The following is a 22,062-nucleotide window of genomic DNA, read 5'->3' as shown; positions in this document are numbered from 1 at the left end:
TTAGTACGTTGTGTCGCCTTATTTGTTTAGAGATTGGATTATATTAGCTAAATTGACCGTTTTATTGTCTATCTATTTGACACAATTCAACTACCACAAAGAAAGGATAAGGTTAAAATATTTTTTTTTTCAATTTTCATCAAATTTTGTTAAATAAATTTTAATTTTTGTTTTGCGTTTAACTAGATTTCAATTTTCGTCAATTTTATTCAATTAACACGTGTCATATTATTGGATTGACATTTGAACATTTAAAAAAAATTCAAAAAAATAACGAAATGACATGTAACAGTCACTGTTCATAACCGTTAATGATTTAAACGGTGTTAACAAAAAATATCAAATTAAACAAAATTGACGAAAATTATGACCTATTTGAACATAAAACAAAAATTAGGACTTATTTGATAAAACTTGACAAAAATGGAAGAAAAAAAGTATTTTAACTTATGTTTATTAATCAAACACATTAGTTGGACGTGTTATATTTTTTAATGTCTATGTGCTTTTGTACTTGTATTAATTTATTTTCTAATTTAAGAAAAGTTATACAAATGGGAGTGCTATTTAGTTTTAATTACTAAATAACTCTATTCCTTACCTCTCTTCCATTCCAAAATGTAAATCGCTCTTTCAAATTTTCATAATTACTGAAATGTTTCAATAACTTGTAAATTTAATAAGAAAGGAAAAGAAAAAAATGGTGTATCTAGCAGTTACGAGAGACATATATAAGAATTGCCGTTATCTTTCGAAACGAGCCTATCTATTGACTGGGCCCAACAGGATCCAAAATTTTCCCTTTCAGTATTGTTATTCTCACTCCCAATTTATACTATTTTCACTCCCCTTTTTAATTTGTCAAACACACATCTATCGTCACATCCTCACTCTTTTTCAAATATTTATACACACACTCTACTTCGTAGACCACTGCAATTACTAGTTTATTCCAAAGAAATGGAAATTATCAATATAAATAAATATTTTTTCTTTTCCATGGTGTCAATTTTAATTGATATCTATTTTTCTTTCTAAAACGAGGTGAAGATTACAAATTTGTTCTCACATAAGTTACCCAGTGATGCGGTTAGGTGTGCAGTGAACAGTGTACTTCATCATTATACATAAAACTGAATGTTATATAATCTAATTTAATTAAGTTATAAGTTTTTAATAAATTTAAACAACTTTTAATTAAATTCATTAATTTTTACATTCAAAATAATTATATTTTTTGAGTTCTTCTGTTAATTGAGTAATACTGAATGATTTTTTAAATGACAAAAGTTTAATTCAAAAAACGAATGTTTTTAAATAATTAATGCATTAAATAACTTTTTCAACAAATTTTGAAATTAGTCTATTTTAAAATTTTGGATCAATTTAGTCTTTCATTTTTTTAAATACATGACTTTAATTATTTTAATCAAATTTTGTTAGATTTATTTGATATTTTACATTTCAGGATTGTTTAATGTTTGTTTGAATATTAAGTCAAAAAATTCTATAAAACGCGTTTGAAATTTTAAATAAATTTAATAAATTTTAATTAAAAATATTAAATTTACATATATAAAAAAATTAATAATTAAATTAATAAAAATTTAAAATTAACTAATTTTAAAATTTCTGGAAAGATAAGGATTTAAATCATTTTTAACTCATAATTAATTTATCAATTAAACCTATAATCTATTATTATTATTTATAAAGTGATATTTAAAAGATGAATAAAAAGGAGGTCCCAAGAAAACCCTCCAAGTCGAAGGAAGGCGTAGTACTAGGAATGGCGAAGAAGAACAAGAAGCAGACAACAGACACCGAGGTGGAAGCAGAGCTCAACGGCAACAATGGCGACAACGATGATTCTCGCAATAAGAAGAAGCTCAAGAAAAATAGTAAGAGGAAGAAAATACCCACAGTTAGCATGGCCGTGCCTGCTTCCATCATTGACAACGTTCCAACTCTCGAGCTCGCTACGCGGGTAGGATACCCTTCAATTCAAATCTCCGTTATTCCATTTTCTCATTCGCTCTCCATTCTCAATATCCCTTTTTTTCTTTTAATACTGTTTTCCCTTTTCAGTTGGCTGGTCAAATCGCTCGTGCCGCAACCATTTTCCGAATCAACGAGGTTCATAAACCTTCACTCCAGGCTTTCTACATTCTCCTATCTTTCTTTTTCTTATTAGGTTTAATTAGTCCTTTAACCCTTTGCCTGCAACAACTTTTCGTATTATACCTGAAAGCTCCATGTTTTAGTCATCTGCATTTTTTGTTCGTTTTATTCCTTTTGCCTCCATTCTTTGCCATTTTCACTGTCAGAAAACTAGGACTAGAACGTTTAAAATTTGCTTATGGGGACTAAAACATCGTGTTATTAGGCATACAGACTGAAAAAAGAAGTTGACATAGACTAAATGATTTATTAATCTTTATTGTTATTATTCTTGGTATTGGGTTTTTTTTTCTGATATAGATATTTTGTTATTTCTACACGTAGGTGGTTGTGTTTGACAATAAAAGTAACCTAGAAAATGATTCCGTGCTGGATAATTTGGATGATGAAAGTGGTGCTGCTTTTCTGATGCGAATCCTGCAGTACCTTGAGACACCTCAGTATTTGAGGAAGGCTCTCTTTCCAATGCATAACAGCCTAAGATTTGTGGTTGGAGCAATCCACTAACTTGCTTCTTTCCTTACATTTCTGAAGTTTGTTAGTTTTGTTGACTGTAAGTCCATCCCTGACTTTAGATGTTTGTATTGCACTTTGTGTGCAGGGCCTGTTGCCACCCCTTGATGCTCCACACCATTTGCGCAAACACGAGTGGGGTCCGTATCGAGAAGGTAGGCCATCACATTCTAATTTAATTGCTATTCATTTTTTGTGGTGGATGAAAGTGTACTTCTATTTTTTCTATATACATGTTTGCAAATGATCAATTTCCATGATTGTGTGAGTTGGCCTTTGTAATATAGATTGTAACTCAACACCTGTGTATTGGTATCGCTAGGTCAGATGGCAAGGCTAATATAGAACCTTTATACTGGGAACAAAGTATTTCCATATGGTCCTGCTGTCACACTTTTTAAATTGCCATTTGAATTTAGTTATGGATATTTTAAAGAAATTGATCCGTGGATATCATTAATATTTCATATACTTCTGCTATCTATTCCCGAAAATACGCTTTTTGTGAGAAATATCAATTTAGGTGCAATACCTGAAAAACTTGTGCAATATTAAAAATTGATACTGGCTATCAATGTAGAAGTAAAATCCAATCATAATTGGATAACAAAACCAGCTGTACCTAACTTATTGCAGTTAATGTTGCCTTTTCATGAGAGTAATTGGTAAATATGTAAAGATTTGAAATAATAGTTTTTGCTGGGATTAGTTGAGCCTTTAATTTGAGGAACATGTAGCATTTAAGCTGGATGTAATTTGTGATCGAAGATTTCATATAAACTTGTAGAGTATTTCTACCAATCAACTTTTAGTCTAGAAATAATCTATGGCAGTGAATGTTGGGCAATGAATCACTAACGAGCAAAAGTAAGTGTGGTAGAGACAAGAAGGCTGAAGTATAAATGAAGATTAAGAAAAAAGATACAATTAGGAATGAATTTATTTGGTAGATGGTTGTAGTATTATGCCTAATAAGAAGAATAGGGAAGGAGTTCATCTAAGGGTCGGTTTCCTTATTTGAGAAGTGAGGCTCTGGTGAGAACGGGCCTTTAGAACAACCTGTGCAAGCAGACCTCTGCACAGAGTCTTCGCTAATTGATGATTTTTCTGATTTTAAAAGTTCACAAATTTGCACCAGCCTTTTCTTCAAAAGTATGTTTTTATTTTTAATATTAGGGGGGAAAGGATCATGACTAGAATAGAGCCTCCAAAAATTTTATGATACCCTTGATGAGAAAGTTCAGATAGAAAGGGTAGGGGAAAAGCTAAGGAAAATTTAGGGGAAACCATTAAAAAGGACTTTACTCTAGTAGCACATTTGGTCTTTGATAGAGTTCAATGGTGTCAATTAATTTATTATTCTATCTCATTTGATTGGATAATACTTGGTGTAGCTGGTTGGTGATGTTTATTGTATTGGCGCCTTCCTTCTGAATACTTTAAATGAACATTTTATCCTCTTTATTTTGCTGTTCTTTTACTCACAGAGAAACCTGTTAAAGTAGAAACGTTTTTAGCATTGGCATTGCCATTACATTTTGTTATTTTCTCCATTGTTACTATACCCAGGTTTTGATATATTGCTATAACTTCATAGGTGTTACTGTAAAAGAAAGAGACTCAAACTCCGGGGCAACACTAGTTGATGTTGGGCTAGTGAAGGTATGGACATAGATATTGTACATTTCTTGGCCCGAAGCTAAACATTTTTTTAATACTTTTGGTATTAGTTAGGGGAGCGGAGGGAATGTTAGTCCCTTTTGATTCTCTTCTGTCTTTGTTCTTTCATTTTTCATGTGGCAAGACATATCCTTCTATCCGTATTTTTGTTCATGTTTAGCATGAAGTTTGGATTTCAGCATCTGACCACAAGTTCAACAATGATGTCTAGAAATACCATCATGGCATTTCCTTTCGCTTACTTTCATTTCCTTATCTTCCATTTTAATTTGCGAGTTGTAACAGTTGTTGATTGTTAATTTTATTTTGTACGTTAAATAACTTTGATCAGTTTCTTTCTACTCTTTAAATATGGTTATGAAGTAGACTTCAGTTTGTTTGTCTATGATCTGATTCAGTACACATCATATGCAGAATGCTATTGTTGACCAAATACTTGAACCAGGAAAAAGAGTAACTGTTGCCATGGGTACCAATCGCAATTTGGATTCTGGTAATACGATCCTTGCTTCTTTTCTTTTTACATCTGCTTTAGATGTTTGATGATATTTTCTTGATGAAAATTGCACAGTACAACATTAGCTATAATTGATAAAACAATGGTATATTCTTTTGAAAGTATTTCCCTCTCTTCTTGCTTTCTTCTTCATTGAGCAAAAGATTTTTATTTGACTGACATTATTCCTTTTATTTATTGCGGGCTTGATTTTTCACCCATACATTTCTGCATATCCTCAACAATATTATCTTGAAGTTCTTTTGTGTCTCCTGTGCTGAAATCAAGGTCATCCAGCCTTTTTGTTTTAAAGATATTTTTTATATTAAAATCTGTTACACAATTTCTCCATTTTTTATTTCAAGTTTGTCAAGCAGAACATGTGATGCCTGTATTTTTTCTAGAGGAATTACATATCTCTGTCCAATATATTAAATATGGAAAGTTACCATATTCATTCAGTCAAATACCTCATGTTCATGTCAAATCATTGCTGCAAAAGTTCTATAATTCTGAACCTAAAAGGAAAGACTGCACCTTGATTACATATTAAACTATTAATGAAGAAATTACATTTACGAGTGCCAAATGCATTCAACATTTTCAGTATATGTTAAGCTGATATACAGTGAACTTCATCTAGATTTACCACGCCAGGTTGTCTCGTCATCTAAGCCTAGTGAAGAAGGGGCATATTGGGGATATCGAGTACGATATGCACATAATATTAGCTCAGTATTTAAGGATTGTTCATACAAGGTATCATCCCCCTCCTACACAGACAAATATTCTTGTAATATCCTTAGTCTAATTTTGTTGTTCCACCCTAACTCTACTCACGAGCCCTTCATTTGACTTGTTAATGTGGCAGGGTGGTTATGATTTTATAATTGGTACCTCTGAGCACGGTCAGATTATTAAGTCATCTGATCTTGAAATTCCTTCTTTCAGGTACTGTGTTATAACATCTGCTGCATAATAATTAATGTTAGATTGCTTAGATGTTGATTTTAGCTTTTCGTTATGTTGCTGTTTTAAGTGAAAAGGCTTATAATTCTAAGATATGGTGTTTTGCAAGCCCTCCCGCATTTTTTTTTTCTTTTCGTTAACATATATTTGTAAAATGATAATTTTCCAAATGGGTGCTGATTGCAAACTACGGCTTGCTCCTAAGACACGAGACAGTAAAGTTAGTGTAACTCAACAATTCAATAATGACCATCAAGCACTTTGTTTCTTTTATACATTTTGGAGTCTGGGTCAATATGGTCAAGAAATGCTATATGGGCTGTGTTGGGAATGGGTTCTTTGATATGTTGTGAAATTGGTTTCTTATTATTATAATATTGACTTTTGCAATTATAAATTTGGCTGATGTATGAAAAGTTTTGTTATCTATGTAACTTCCTACTTATAACGAGGTTCTCTAAACTGACCAAATTTGAAGTATAAAGTTTAAAAGAATTATGTCTGTTGATGCAAGTTTTTTACCTGAATTGATTAATAAATTGCTTGTTTCTCTGAATTGCTAGACATTTGTTGATTGCCTTTGGTGGATTGGCTGGGTTGGAAGAAAGTATTGAAGAAGATGATAACTTAAAGGTATTACTTAGTTTCTTTTAGTTATCTATACATGGATGTAATTGTGAGACTGCTGCAAATCAGAGATTCCATAAATTGCCAGAACCGCTGAGTGCTTCCCTGTTCTGATGTTACACTTCTGTTTGGTTTACTAGAAAAAATGGAAAACTGTATAGGTCATAATCCTGAATATCATCAAGACTCTTCTTTCAATGAGATGCTTGTCTTTCTTAGGTTCTCATGCAATGATTTATGTATTAATTTCATTATAATTCAGCGTGAAGAGTGATATTGGATATTCTCATAATTTAAGTACTCTTTATAGAGTTTACATAGGAAAAAAGAACTATGTATTGGATATAAATTCTCTTGCTCATAAAATATGCAGGGAAAAAATGCACAGGATATATTCAATTTATATTTGAATACGTGTCCTCATCAGGGGAGCCGAACAATTCGAACAGAGGTACTGTCTGACAAATTGTTTCCCTCCTCAAATGGTTAACTTATTGATTATGTTTTAAGTCATTTTTCATCTTTTTTGAACAGGAAGCTATTTTTATCTCTCTTCAGTACTTCCAAGAACCAATCAACCGAGTACTTGAGGGTTGAATATTGTTGAGGTCCAAAGTTTCATATTGCTAAGGCATTGATTACCCAAATTGTGGCTGAAACTGAGACAAAGAGGCAGTAGTTGAAAAGCTAAATTAGAAATTGTGCCTCTGCCTCCTCCCAAACTGGCCCTTATGTGGCTGGAGTTTTCCTACTGAATCTTTTGGAAGTTGTAACACTATTTATTGTTTACCTGGGTTGTAAAACTTGCAAATACAAGTGTTCCATCTATACATGTAACTGAGGAATGTAATTGTTATTGAATCTATTGGATAACTACAGTAGGAAGCAGTTGTTAAATTTCACGATCACTACTCTACGAACATCAATAACATAACTTTTTGGTTTAAATATACATTTGGTCCTTATTTTTGTCAAAATTATTCAATTTGGTCCTTATTTTCGTTGTTTGTTCAATTTGGTCCTTATTTTTGTAAAATCGTATTCAATTGAGTCTTTTTAGCAAACGGTGTTAAAATTATTAACGGCACAGTGACACGGTGGAACTGTTTGGATTATATGTCAAATTTTTGAATATATGATTGCACACCTTGGCACAATGTTTAGTTAAAAAGAAATTGGGGAAAAAAATTTGAATTACGTAAAAAGATAGAACATGGTTAAGTGAAAAAAAAATTAAAAAGTTTGTATTGAGGGTTTACTGCAGCGGGAGTTATCATTGAGTGAAAAACTGAAATTGGGTATTGGAGTGGTCGAGAGGGAAAAATTAGGGTTGGTGAGAAAGGGGAAAATTAGGGTTCTTGGGTGGTGGAGGTTCTTGTTCATCAATTAGGGTTCGCGAAGAGGGGAAATTGCGCTTGGAGAGTGATTTGCGATTGAAGCTTGGAGATTGCGCTTCGAGATTGCGCTTGGAGGTTGTCATTCGAGATTGGAGCATCAACTAGGTTCAGGTTAGTGTTTAAAAAGTTGTACTTTTTTGGTTGATTTCTGTTCTGGCTTTTCGTTTGTGGTGGCAAGACATACTTCTCAAACAGGAATTCCAAATCACCAACTGGATTATATACAAGTTTCTTGCTAGTCACAATTTTGCTTGAAACCCTCATTTCTTCCCCAAATCAATTTCACTAACTTTTAAACTTACAACGGCCATAAAATTTCACTGTGCCAATGTCACTGCCAAAAATTTGACATGTAACTCAAACAGTTCCACCATGTCACTGTTCCGTTAACATTTTAACACCGTTTGCCAAAAGGACTCGATTGAATGTGATTTTACAAAAATGAGGACCAAATTGAACAAACAATGAAAATAGGAACCAAATATATATTTAAGCCTTACTTTTTAAAGTATATTATTATTAAATAGAACACTTAAAATGGAATCAAGTACTAACCAATATTACAAAATCTAACTTGCTCCAATTTCAATCTCCCCCTTGCAGTCTCCTTCCTCATCAACTTGTGATTCGGTTGTCTTGGAATACCTAACTCTGTAGTTCTTGCTTCTGCATTTTTATCTTTCTTTCTGTAACAAAACAAAAAATGTCCAATGCAATGTATGATATAAGTTCAAAATCATGTTGGTTGAATATAAATTTGAACGTGCATTGTCTTGATGGAATGATGCTTGCTTTGAAAAATGACATTGGTGGTGTATGAATGGATGACGATGCCTTGTAGTCATGGAAATGGGCTTAAAGTGCAGCATTCCAAGATTATATGGCTGCATTTTTTGTTCCACCTTATATTTTGTCAACATTTTAATATGCGACATATAAAGTCAATAGTAGGAAATCTAACCAATTGGTAATGTTGATCATATTATTATCTTATTGTAAAATTAATTTCAATTGAAAATTTAATAAAATTCCAGGAAGGTCAATTATTATCTACCTAAATAGAAAATGTTTCAATAATTTGCACAAATTTCAAGTTTTATCTTTACTTACAATGTCCTTTCGACAAGCTGTTTTTTTAGACAACACAGCCTAAGGTAATTTTATTATGATTTTAATAAATTTGTACTACGTACAAATTCAAACTTTTATATCTTACCTAAGGTGTTATATAAAAATACCTATTCATATACGATTTTCTTTTCAAATAAATTTGAAAATAGCTATAACTATAAATAGAATTTTTGTGAGTGAATTTAAAAAAAAAAAATATATATATATATATATATAAGAACCTTCCTTTGCAATTATAACTAGACAGAAATTGGTTTGAAAAAGGCATTAAAAAGAAGAGAGGGTAAATAGGTCTTTTCGGAAAATATAGAGGCGCGTTTGGAATTGGGGAAAAAAGGAGTGCCGCGTTGGTAGCTTATAACTTAATTCGTCCCCAAATACGTTCATACCCAAAGAAGGCGAAGGGAGGGTTTTTTGTCTCGCGGAGTAAACACAAGACAAGGCGTGATAGAGTGCGTTTTTGTCTGTGTGGTGAGTGAGAGTCACAGAGTAATTGAGAATTTCAAATATTGGTTAACAAAAAAAAAAAAAAAAAGAATAAGGGACCGTTGTGACTCGCTCGCGCCATGGAGAAGGAGAAGGAGAAGCAGAATGGGCGCCACCACGCCAAGACACTCATCTGTGCCCTCAACCTTCTCTCGCGCGACCTCCCTCTCCCTCCTCACATCCTCAATTCCGTCTCTTCCATCTACCGCAATCATGTAACGTCTTCTCTTTTCTTTTTCTCTCTTTTCTCTCTCCTTTCGTTTATCGCTAATCTTGTGTTAGGTTTCGCCGTTTGTTTTCTTCTTCGTGCTCTCTTGTTTTGTTTGTATGTGTGTATGCGCTTGGAATTTCGTGCACTTTCCAGCTACCTCGCCACTCGTCTACTCAGTGTGCAAAACGTTGATTTCCTTTTCGGTTCCGTCGTTCTTGTGTTCAACTCTATTTTGTGTTACGGTTTACCTAGCCGTGCACTTCTGCTGTCGTTTGCTTCTAGATTGTTCGTATAACTCAGTTATGTTGTATTGTATGCTTCTACATTTCTTTTTGTGTGTAGAATTTACTAGTTATTATTGAAATTGTAGGATGATGGAGGTAATTCTGGAGAGGACTTGATATCGGATCTTGAAGATGCACTGTCGAAGCAGCGTCCCAACTGTGTGTCTGGTTTTAAACTGGAGAAAGCAAGGGAAAGTCGGTATCGGAGTCAGATTCAGCATCGGTTGAATGATCTTCAAGGTTAATGATTAAAGTTAAAATTTGTTTGTTTGTTTCCGTGTTGACTTGGTGCTGAATTTGGTTTTAATTTGTAAATAGTTTCTTGGTGCTTGTTTTGTCTACCCTTAGTGGGGGCATTAACCGAACTAAGTGATATCTTTTGATTCATGTAGCTATCCTCTTGTACCAGGATAATGCTGATGTTGTCTACCTCCTTCACTTTTGTTACTAGTGATTGATGTGATTGCATAATGTTGTTATACTACTGATTGTCTTTAGAGGTATGGCTTGTGCAAGACCGTTTACTGAACTAAATGGTACTATGGCACATATTTCAAAAGGTTTATGTGGTTAGGATGATTGCTTTGTCAAGAGGAGTAAAGTGGGTTGAGGCAGCAAGTTTCAAAACTTTCAGTCTTATTACTTTCTGACCATTATACAACAATTCATCACAATCAGCAAATATATTGAGAAAAAATCATTCTTGTCCCATCAATCATTAAAACTTTCAATTAGCTGGTTGTATTTGGTACCAAAGATCTTAGAAATTCTTATGATTTAGTACGTTTAGGTTCTTGATGTGAATCTGCCATGAAGTTATAAATAAATTAAATCAGAGTGTATTAACTGTAGGGTGTAGTTTAAAAACATGTAAATGGCTTGAAATTCAAGTCAATGTAGTGTAGCCAACTATATTGGGTTTAGATACCTTTAGGTTATATACCTTTCGCCGAATTAGTGTTTCAAGAGCAGATAAATTAGTCAACTCACCAGATTTGGATGGTGTAGTTGTGTCCGTTGCTTCATCACATGAGCTGCATCAAGGGGGATAGTCTGTTTCACTTTTGAATTAAACGACTCACTCACTACTCCTCAGGACCTGGAAAGACACATCAAGTACCTCATAGAAACACTTACATTTCCCAATGTCAAACGACTCACCACTCCTCAGGACCTAGAAAGACACATCAAGCACCTCATAGAAACACTTATATTTCCCAATATATTTTTATAAGCTTGTTAGAGAGGGTGAATAGGATAAGGTTTCCTTTTGACATGAAGCTATCTGTGTTGAAACTTCTCTGTAGTGTTTTGAAGTGGCTTTAAGTTGTCTCTGAACATGTCTCTTCATATGACCATATCCATTAAGTGGTAGTGGTATCTAAGTTGGAGCTCTCACTATTTTACTGAAGAACTGTGTTACTGTGTTTATCCAGAATTGCCTTCAAGCAAGGGAGAGGACCTGCAGACAAAATGCTTGCTTGAACTTTATGGACTAAAGGTAAAATTGATTCTGGAATTTTTCTACAGTGCTTAGTTATTGTGAATCATGTCTATGATAATGCTTATTTGAAAGCGTTACCAAACTTTCACAAATTGATTGCTAATTTTTTTATAGTTGTTGTCCTGCCTTTTCTTTTGATGCACACCTAGTTTGACTGGTATAATAAGGCAAAAGTATGTACAACCTTTTTAGCTAACTCTTTAATGTAATGAAAGTTGAAAATAATATATAGTGAGGAAATTAGTTGATTTTTTACATTTGTTATCAACTGCAACCGAGAAATGACAAAGAATTGTGTCCTTGTTGGCAAGGACTTATTTTCTGGCAGCTTGCAGAGCTGCAGATGAAGGTTCGTACTGATGTGAGCTCTGAATACTGGCTCAATGCTAAGTGTGCTTATCCAGACAGGCAATTGTTTGACTGGGGCATGATGAGGCTGCGTCGTCCATTATATGGGGTTGGAGATCCATTTGCAATGGATGCTGATGATCAATTAAGGAAGAAACGGGAGGCTGAGGTAATTTTTGTTTTTCAGTGATAATTATTTTCCCTCTTTCCTTTTGTGTGTTTCAAGCTGATTTCCTACCATGGATATCATGGATTATAGCTACATCTGCGGATTTTCAGGCTTCATTGATGCAATGATTTTACATTTTCTTTTATGCTTTGACTAGAAAATCCAATATTATCTGTTTGTAAGTACGAAATATATAATAAACATTTTTCACCTGGGACAGGCAAAGAAAGGACACAACTGGCTTTCTTTTACTAAAAACTTTGTAATTTGTCAGCTGTGTATCAGTTTATATTCCAAATGAACAATAATAGTATGATTGACACAAATCGGGAAAACGGACTAACAAATTCACATAGGCATGCTTATGGCGAGATGAGGGAATATAAATTTATCTGGAATTTCAATTGTTATAGATCACCATCCATACTTGTACTAGTTAAATATACAAGGCATAAGTGTAGTGAGTCAGTTTCTATTTCCTGATGTCTGTGTGGTTTTAATATAAAATGAAAATACAGCTCATCTAATGTAGTTCCTCACATGCAGAGACTATCAAGATTAGAAGAAAAGGAGAAAAATCATATAGAGACTAGAACAAGGAAATTTTTTGCAGAAATACTCAACACTGTCCGTGAGTTCCAATTACAAATTCAAGCTTCTTTGAAGAGGAGAAAACAGAGGAATGATGGTGTCCAGGTACACTTTTCTTCTCTTATTTTTCATTTATTATGTAAATATGGAAATTGAGGAGGGCAGAATGGTAAAGGTGGTCGTCTCAATGTTCTTATTGCAAGAGAATGTGTCATACTTAAAAAACATGCTACTCCTTGAGGGATTTTCCTGATAATGTAGCAAATGTTTTGAAGTTAAGAACATTTGGGAAAGAAGTTCCCTGAAAAAGAATATCAGAGTATCTTTGCTTAAAGTCCAACAACCAAGCCCAAGCATCTTTAACACCTATGGTTTCAATAACCTACGTTTCTCAATCTATGGATAGTTAAGGTCCATGGATAATTGGCTCAAGTGCTTTTGGTCACTTTTTGTATTGATTTTCTATTTCCTTCCTTGTTCTGTCCTTTTTTTTTTTTTATCTTATTGCCTTGGCAAATAGATATAAGGTTGCTTCCAAAAGAATTGATCCAGTCTCTCTTTCTCCTTCTCTAAATTTGAAGTTTGTTATCGCTATTCCTAATTGTTGTCCTTTCAATCTTGTTTCTCTTCGTCAATTGAATTGACCTAATCGTCAAATTGTTCTGGAACATTTGATGCTTATTCTTGTCATATAGGAATGTGGTATAGGTTGACTAATTGGTGTATAACATGAATATCAAGGTCTCTACTGTCTAGAAACAACTCCTTATGTGTCTTGTTTGCTGCTCCATCTCCAAAACTTCATGACTACATAGGACGTCCAAACTTATTAAAGTTGAAAATGGTTCTTGGAACGAACAAATTACGTGTATCAGATTGTGAATCATGTCAATTACACAACCATATTTAGTCTTCTTTACGTAAACTATGAAACAAGATGTAAGTCTGTTTTTTCCATCGTCGATTTAGACATTTACTTTGCATTTGGATAGTGAATTTCATAATTTCTGAGACATTTAAATATACATTGAATTTGAATTGATCTCATTTCAAAATGGGTTATTTTTCAAATTTTTTTGTTTGAATAAGACAATTCAAATTTATTAAATTTGAATTGTTTTGTTTGGATAAAATATTTTGATTACCACCAAAATCCAAAAAAAAACAAATATCAAGCAATTTTTAATAATTCAAAACATCAACATTGATGATCTTTTTTAGTCAATATTAGTTGATGTTGTTTTTCAGTTAAAGCTCATCAAGATTTTTTCAACTAATACTGATAAAGTTTTTTCTCAATCACAATTATTTTGATTGACATCAATTGGGATTAATTTATGAGGCTATTGGTTGGATTTTTTTTGTTGACTTTTCAATTGATGTCAACTAAAAATTCTCCCATTTGACATGGGCAAAAAAATCATAATGTTCACCAAAAGCTTCCTAGTCAGCATTTGAAAGAAAAATTCTTAGAAATTATTGACAAAGCAAAACATAGGTGTTGATGATAAAAATACAATCGCTGCAGACATTGACAAAAAAAATAACCACAATTATCGTCAATCGAAAATATCTAGTTCACATCCATAAAAAAATAGTCTCCCTGACTTCATTAGAGAAAAGCTTTGCTATTATCGTTCATTAGAGAAAATCTTGGCTAATATCGTGCGAGAAATAACAATTGCTTACCACAAAAAATAAAAATAAAATAATCTTAACAATTTAAATGAAAAAAATAACTTTATTAACAGTAATAAAAAAAGTCCTATTCGACATCAACTAAAAAGTCATCTCAATAATGGCTCAATCTTAGTCAAGTCCATGACCGTGCAACCCTAATCAAATTGATGAGAGAATACAAAGAAAAGACACATAATTTGAGAGTGTGAAAAATTTTAAACGGTTACATTTATTGTGGAATTTGAAATTTTCTAATCTTAGATAATCCAATTACTCTCCTAAAATTCCAAAACTTTCCTTAAAAATTCTGTACCCAAACAATATATTTTGTTATAAAGCATTTCAAATTCTTTATAAAAGTGAATTACCATCTTAAAGTTCTATATCCAAACACACCATCAGGGTCCAAGTAGTGTAACATCTTTTGGATATTGTGACTTTTATGGATGAATATTGTCGATGTACTTAAGTATATTCAATGAAAGATTGATCTCAATTTTGTCTATTTTTGAGTTCTTCTTCAATGAGATCAAGAATCAATTTGAAAAAATAATTAAAATTTCTTTAAGTGACAATGCTAAAGAATACACGACTTATGCTCTTTTTATCCTCACAAGGAATCTTTCATCAGTCCACATGTCCATGCACACCATAATAAAATGGAATAGCAAGAATAAAAAAGATAGACCTAGTTGAAATTGCACGAACCTTGTTACTCAAGGCTAATGTCCCTATTCATCATTTGGGTGATGGGATTCTCACTACCTTCCTAATAAATAGGATGTCTTCTTCATCTCTTGCAAATAAAATCCCTCATTTAAATGTTTTTCTAGAAGTCATTATATCACATCTCCTCATGTTTTTTGTTGTACTTGGTTTGTTCATGACTTTTCTCCAGGCACATGTATCCTTTATTGGAGGACTATCAAAAGTGTTTTTCTGGGATACTCACGTCTTCTAAAGAGTTATTCATGTTATTCTCCGGTCACGAAACTAGATATCAATTGACGTCATATTCTTTGAGGAAACCCCTTTACTTTCTTCTTCCTCGCAAAATTTCAGTTCTTTTAAACAAATCTTACCCATTCCATCCTTCAATCCACCCATGTTCATTGAGTCTTCTGTTCGAGAAATCCAAAATAACTCTCCAACTGACAATTTAATAGGACCATCTCCTCTCAATACTTATCAACATAGGAGACAAAGGATTGATTACACCTCATACTAGTTGTACAATTTGTTGTACAGATAACTTTTCTTATATGCTCACGTGTACTGGTTATATTGCAAACTCATTAAAACATTGCTTATTTCGGAAATATGATGAAGATATTTTTAGCTTAATGCTGTGTCTTTTTCAGTTCCTGGACAGTTCATTTTAGATGAATTTTTTGCTCTTTATTGTGGCTTAAGATAATAGTTTTTATTCTCATAAATGCTTGTGAAGGCATGGCATGGAAGGCAAAGACAAAGGGCAACTCGGGCAGAGAAATTGAGGTTCCAAGCCTTGAAGGCTGATGATCAAGAAGCATACATGAGAATGGTGAAAGAGAGTAAGAATGAGAGGTTAACTTTGCTTCTTGAAGAAACGAATAAACTACTAGTAAATTTAGGAGCAGCTGTTCAACGTCAAAAGGACAAAAAGTATTCAGATGGTATTGAGCCATTGGAAGATTCTGAAGCAGATTTACCAGAGTCAGAAAAGAATGGAATTTCTAAGGAGTCACCTATTGATGAAGATATTGATGTGATCGATTCTGATCATAATGGTGATTCGAGTGATTTACTTGAAGGTCAGCGGCAATATAATTCTGCCATACATTCAATTCAAGAAAAGGTAAGTACCTATGGACACCTCTTGGAGAAAAAATACAGAGTTTTTCAACACAATTTTCATGCTTTGTTAAACTTATTTCTTACTAGACGTTTACCATAATAGCTTATTTGGGAAATTAGACGCCTGTTTCTATTTGGTGTAATGCATTGTCTTTCAAGGGGGGTTCCTTTAGACATAACTGGAGGAAATGTCATTTGTGCTTCATCGATATCTTTTATTTTCTTTGTTTTCTTGATTGTGCGTTTAGGAGGATTTCTTCTCCTCCAAATGTGTTGTATAATTTTCTGTTTCTGTGAGTTTCTTCTTTTGAGGAAAAGAAAATAAAAAAGTCACTCCTTATTAGTTGTTTTAGTAAAAGTTGTAGCAGCACGATGGAAAATAACCAACTTAGCTGTTTACAGGTGACTGAGCAACCCTCTATTCTTCAAGGTGGAGAGTTAAGACCATACCAGATAGAGGGGCTCCAATGGATGCTTTCTTTGTTCAATAACAATTTAAATGGAATTTTGGCTGATGAAATGGGGCTTGGGAAGACGATACAAACAATTTCACTTATAGCATATCTTATGGAAAACAAGGGTGTTACTGGGCCCCACTTGATTGTTGCTCCAAAGGCAGTTCTGCCAAATTGGGTTAATGAATTCACAACATGGGTTCCTAGGTATGCCAACATTGTAAATTATTGCTTCCCCTCTTCGCAAGGGGAGAGGAGATATGCATTTGTTTGTGAATTTTGCACATCATCATATTCACTTTTAATTTTCAAAACTCAAATCACGTGTTCTTTTTCTTTCTGATTTAGCATCACAGCTATTCTTTATGACGGACGGCTGGATGAGAGGAAGGCAATGAAGGAAGAGTTGTCAGGGGAGGGGAAATTCAATGTTTTATTAACACACTATGATCTTATAATGAGAGATAAAGCATTTCTCAAGAAAATTCAATGGAAGTACTTGATTGTTGATGAAGGGCACCGGTTGAAAAACCACGAGTCTGCTCTGGCAAGAACCTTAGACAATGGGTATGATTCTACCCAACATATGGTGGTGACATGGATTAATATGTTTACTTCCCTAAATTTCTTGGTTGTGATATCCATCTATATTATTTAGAACAACTCTAAACAGTTCTGACGACTGCACTGAACTAGAAAAAATATATAATTAATAAAAATGGATTGCCTTCATAACATATAGACAATCAAAGTATTCAATGGTTAAGTCAATTTACATGATAGTGTAGTACCACACTTCAGGTGGTTTAGATCCTCTCTTCTCTAATTCTTAAAATTTTTTGGGTGCAGTTATCACATCCAACGAAGACTTCTGTTGACTGGTACCCCAATTCAGAACAGTTTGCAGGAGTTGTGGTCTTTGCTTAATTTTCTCCTTCCAAACATTTTTAACTCAGTTCAAAATTTCGAGGACTGGTTTAATGCCCCCTTCGCAGACCGAGTTGATGTCTCCCTCACAGATGAGGAACAACTATTGATTATCCGGCGTCTGCATCAAGTGTGTTTCTCTCTTCCAGTTTCCTAAACTTGTACTCTTTTCCCCTCTTCTCTGATGTGTTTCATTCTATCTTTAGGTAATAAGGCCCTTCATATTAAGACGGAAAAAAGATGAGGTGGAAAAATTTCTTCCTGGGAAATCTCAGGTCATACTCAAATGTGATATGTCAGCCTGGCAGAAAGTATATTATCAACAAGTTACTGATGTAGGCAGAGTTGGGTTGGACAACGGTTCGTGTCTATTTCTTGTCTTCCAGTTATTCCCTGTTTCAATTCTTTTAGCCACATAAAAGCGTACATTTTTTCTCGTACTTTCTTTGCTTTTGGATATTGATATGCTAAAGATATTCATCCTATTCCCCTCTTGCATTGTTGTTGCCTCCATTGCTGGTTCTCAGAATATGAATTTAGTTTTATCTTCAACATGCTTGTGAAATAAGTTTTAACCCATCTTTTGGGAGGTTACTTATGAGCCTATTCCCACCAGTTCCATATATTTCCCTTATTAATATGTTTTACCAATTGCAACTTTGTTATGAATTGGTGAAATATGACCATTTGCTACTTCAACATAAATATGGTTTTCAATCACCTATTATTGGTGTCTAGTTGTCTTCTCTCTTACTAAAAAATAGTACCCAGACTTTTAACATCTCTTGTTTCACATGCCTGGTTTCTTAGAACTTCCTAACGATTTTTCCCCAAATATGTATATTTTACAGGTTCTGGAAAATCAAAAAGTCTACAAAACTTAACAATGCAACTCAGAAAGTGTTGTAACCATCCCTACCTATTCGTGGGAGATTATGATATGTATAAACGTAAGGAGGAGATTGTTAGAGCATCAGGTAAGTTTGAACTTCTTGACCGTTTGCTCCCAAAACTTCGCAGAGCTGGTCACAGAGTCCTCCTTTTCTCGCAAATGACTCGACTTATGGACGTTCTTGAAATCTATTTACGACTTCATGATTTTAAGTATCTTAGACTAGATGGTTCAACAAAAACTGAGGAAAGAGGCAATCTTCTAAGGAAATTTAATGCTCCTGACTCCCCATACTTTATGTTTCTCTTGAGCACACGTGCTGGAGGTCTTGGTTTGAACTTACAAACAGCAGATACTGTTATAATCTTTGATAGCGATTGGAATCCACAAATGGATCAACAAGCCGAGGACCGAGCACATCGCATTGGACAAAAAAAGGAAGTTAGGGTTTTTGTTTTGGTTAGTGTAGGATCAATCGAGGAGGTGATTCTAGAGCGTGCAAAACAAAAAATGGGCATTGATGCCAAAGTTATCCAAGCAGGACTTTTTAACACAACTTCGACAGGTATGTAGTTTGTGATACTTTTGCCTAAAGGGGGATGATGGGGAGGGGATATTTTTTCTTTCACTGCTTCAGAACACGTAATACATTTATGCCAGCAAATTTCTGCCTATTCTTTATAACCTTCGCATATATATATATATATATATATATATATATATATATATATATATATATATATATATATATATATATATATATATATGCATTAAAAGATTTAAAATTTCAATTGGAATCGGTTAATTATTTGGCTGTGTTTACCATGTCGGTGCCTCGTAGGTTGTTTGGCTAAATGATGAAAGATTATTTGAATCACTAGTATTTTGGTTTGTGCAGCCCAGGACAGAAGAGAAATGTTAGAAGAGATTATGCGCAGAGGTACAAGCTCACTTGGGACAGATGTTCCGAGTGAGAGAGAAATTAACCGCCTTGCAGCTCGTTCTGATGAGGAGTTTTGGCTGTTTGAGAAAATGGATGAAGAGAGAAGACAAAAGGAAAATTACAGATCCCGTCTCATGGAAGAGCACGAATTGCCAGATTGGGTATATTCTCCGATTAACAAGGATGATAAGTCCAAAGATTTCAACAGTGCTGTCACTGGAAAACGGAAAAGAAAAGAAGTGGTATACGCAGATACATTGAGTGATCTGCAGTGGATGAAGGCTGTGGAGAACGGAGAAGACATATCAAAGTTTTCAGCTAAAGGAAAAAGAAGAGACCACCACCTCTCATCTGACAGCACTGCTCAAGCCAGCGATAACACGGTAGCAGAAGAAAGTTTACAGTTGAGGACTGAAAGTGTTCCGATGGCAAACGATCGCACGAGTGAAGATAGTTTCCATGTGGCCCCTTCTTCAAAGAGATTCAAATCTGAAGGAACAAATTTCCTGAAACATACATACGAGGATGTTGGAAGTGGTTTGAACCACCATATGTTATCATGGAATACTCACAAAAAGAAGAGGTCAAGTTTTCTGGGCCAGGGTTCATTATCTGATGCCAGAGGGCATTCTTCAAATGGAAGAGCAAACTGGAACTGATATGAGGTTAATTAGTCATGGCCTATGGGTGCCAGAATTTTGCACGACTATTGATTGTGATTCTTCAAGAAGATCTTAGGGGGAAAATGACAAGGAACTGTCGTGTATTACGCTAGATTTTTCTATTATGTATGCAACATCCATATTTAGCTAAAAATGTTAATGAAAGAAAATATTCAAGGTTGAGTTATATTTTCTTGGTGGATGCTTGAATTACACTGGTTTTCCTTGAGAAAATAGTTTAAGCAGATTTCATCTAATTGCCTGATTACAAATTGGTATCTAAATGTATGTTTAATTTTGCTTAACGTTTAGAAATTTTATTCAAATTTTCACGTTATCAGCAAAACAACCAAAATATAGCTTCATGATTTTACAATTGTTTGGGTTTAAATGCAGAACCAAAAGAGTTTATTAAATTTTTTTCTAACTTGAAAATCTATAATGATTATATATTGGTAGTATGAACAATGTAATAAATTAATTTACAAAGCTAAAATTTGTTATATTTTCGAGGTAAATATTTCTTAATTTAAAAAAGTTTGATCCATCTTTTCCATCCCAAAAATACTAGCTTTATCATTATCTGTAGGCAGGGTCTAAAACTAACCGATTCAATATAATATTAAACTTCAGCAAATTTGACTTTTGATCATTCATATATTTTCATTGATTATTTTATTGTATTTCTTATGATTGATATTTTTCTATACTGAGCCTTAAGTGCATAAGTTTAAGTGGACAATTTTGTTAAGAAAAAAAATTAGGTTCGAATTATATAATCACCTTTATTCGGTTGCAAGGAAGAAAAATTGAAAAGTGAGAAAAGAACAAAAAATTTAAATAAATTAAAATTATATTTCTTCCATGTGTAGAGAAAGTGAATAAAAATAAACGAAAATTGTCATTTTTTAAAAATAACAGATGAGAGGAAGATGCTTTTTAAAAACCAGTTTTATTTTATATTATTATCACATTATATTATGTATATGTACATTTCCACTTTCCACCTTACATTTTGCATTCAAACTTTTGCACCCTTATTGTTTGGTTTTTTTATTGAATGAACGTTGTAAACTTCTGTAAGTTATGAACCTGGTCTGTACGATGGAAGAATATTTGGTTGAACAGCCAACAGATATTTAAAATGATAAAATATGAAAATAATCGTATTCTCACTCGCTATTGTGATAGGTGGCGACGCGGAATTCGGTTCCTGAAAACTGAATTTTAGGAGGTTTCTGAGTTTTTTTAGTAAGAAAGGGAGAACCATTTTATTATTTATCTTCTTATTATATTACAAAAACCAATATTACAATACAGCATTTGTTACATTTGAATTAATTTTATTTATACTTCCTTCTCTCAAATCAATTACATCTACAACTACACATTTATAATTAATTATTTAAAATTTTATTCGCAATAGTCATTTTGTATATAAATATAAAAATTACACTACATATTATTCAATTTACATTTGTTACTACAGTTTTCACCAATTATAATAACAATAAAGATTCACAAAGTTTTACAATTTTCTTCAATTTTAAAATTTTAAAATATTTAAATTTTTTATAAAACAAAATTATATTCAAACTTAGATCATTTTTAAATTTCTTTTCTCCCTCAAACTAATTAAAATTTATTCTTCCTAATTTTAATCAAGCTTTTTTAATTTAATTCTTATGTAAAAAAATTAAATTTATTTTACTTTTAATTTTTCCCACTTATCTTCCCCTCCCCCACTAAGAAAACAAATAAATAAATAAACAGAAACCCCTCCCAGAATATGGTCGTTGGAAAACAGAACTTAATTCAGCCATCGAAAACATCATAGTGCATGCTCTTTTCCCATCCTCTAGCAGAACGAAAACAAAAAATCACAAATCTTTCAAAATTCTGATAGTTATTTGTTGAAAATCACAAATCCAGATGGAAATTCGGCTCTTGAGAACCAAATTTCCAATTACTACAGTAAAAGGTCTATTCCAGAAAATAAATGCACCACAATCCATTCGAATAAATAAATTTTAAAATAATATTATTATTTAAGGAAGAAAAAAAAATCTGAGAACGCCAC

General features: G+C 33.1%; 2 protein-coding genes across 3 annotated transcripts; both read left to right on the top strand.

The window, feature by feature from the left end:
- Positions 1 to 1,741: 1,741 nt before the first annotated feature.
- On the top strand, positions 1,742 to 7,416 carry LOC114190246 (putative methyltransferase C9orf114 homolog). The gene is made up of 11 exons (XM_028079053.1): positions 1,742 to 1,987; positions 2,089 to 2,136; positions 2,506 to 2,670; positions 2,783 to 2,849; positions 4,292 to 4,356; positions 4,789 to 4,867; positions 5,514 to 5,629; positions 5,742 to 5,821; positions 6,403 to 6,472; positions 6,840 to 6,917; positions 7,001 to 7,416. Exons 1-11 carry the CDS (start codon positions 1,790 to 1,792, stop codon positions 7,061 to 7,063), a joined length of 1,029 nt encoding a protein of 342 aa, XP_027934854.1. The 5' UTR covers positions 1,742 to 1,789; the 3' UTR covers positions 7,064 to 7,416.
- Positions 7,417 to 9,372: 1,956 nt separating this feature from the next.
- Positions 9,373 to 20,169, top strand: LOC114191014 (probable ATP-dependent DNA helicase CHR12). Of its 2 annotated transcripts, XM_028080143.1 has the most exons (12): positions 9,373 to 9,695; positions 10,062 to 10,215; positions 11,412 to 11,476; positions 11,808 to 11,996; positions 12,543 to 12,692; positions 15,715 to 16,104; positions 16,506 to 16,765; positions 16,907 to 17,125; positions 17,408 to 17,615; positions 17,692 to 17,845; positions 18,337 to 18,942; positions 19,276 to 20,169. In XM_028080143.1, exons 1-12 carry the CDS (start codon positions 9,561 to 9,563, stop codon positions 19,977 to 19,979), a joined length of 3,234 nt encoding a protein of 1,077 aa, XP_027935944.1. In that variant the 5' UTR covers positions 9,373 to 9,560; the 3' UTR covers positions 19,980 to 20,169. The 2 variants fall into 2 exon arrangements, with proteins under 2 accessions (XP_027935944.1, XP_027935945.1); XM_028080144.1 differs by lacking the exons at positions 9,373 to 9,695; positions 10,062 to 10,215 and having other exon boundaries at positions 11,407 to 11,476; positions 11,791 to 11,996.
- Positions 20,170 to 22,062: the final 1,893 nt, after the last annotated feature.

The sequence above is a fragment of the Vigna unguiculata genome, chromosome 7 (genome assembly GCF_004118075.2).
Source record: "Vigna unguiculata cultivar IT97K-499-35 chromosome 7, ASM411807v1, whole genome shotgun sequence".
Lineage (NCBI taxonomy): Eukaryota > Viridiplantae > Streptophyta > Magnoliopsida > Fabales > Fabaceae > Vigna > Vigna unguiculata.
Note: the sequence above shows the minus strand (reverse complement) of the source record. Positions and strands in the feature narration are given on the sequence as shown.

Excerpts from the sequence above, each read along its gene's own strand:
- LOC114190246 (XM_028079053.1), top strand. The coding sequence starts at position 1,790 with ATGGCGAAGAAGAACAAGAAGCAGACAACAGACACCGAGGTGGAAGCA. Across the intron at positions 1,988-2,088 it reads CTCTCGAGCTCGCTACGCGG|TTGGCTGGTCAAATCGCTCG; the intron begins GTAGGATACCCT and ends TTCCCTTTTCAG. Across the intron at positions 5,822-6,402 it reads CTTGAAATTCCTTCTTTCAG|ACATTTGTTGATTGCCTTTG; the intron begins GTACTGTGTTAT and ends CTGAATTGCTAG.
- LOC114191014 (XM_028080143.1), top strand. The coding sequence starts at position 9,561 with ATGGAGAAGGAGAAGGAGAAGCAGAATGGGCGCCACCACGCCAAGACA. Across the intron at positions 16,105-16,505 it reads TACATTCAATTCAAGAAAAG|GTGACTGAGCAACCCTCTAT; the intron begins GTAAGTACCTAT and ends AGCTGTTTACAG. Across the intron at positions 16,766-16,906 it reads TTCACAACATGGGTTCCTAG|CATCACAGCTATTCTTTATG; the intron begins GTATGCCAACAT and ends TTTCTGATTTAG.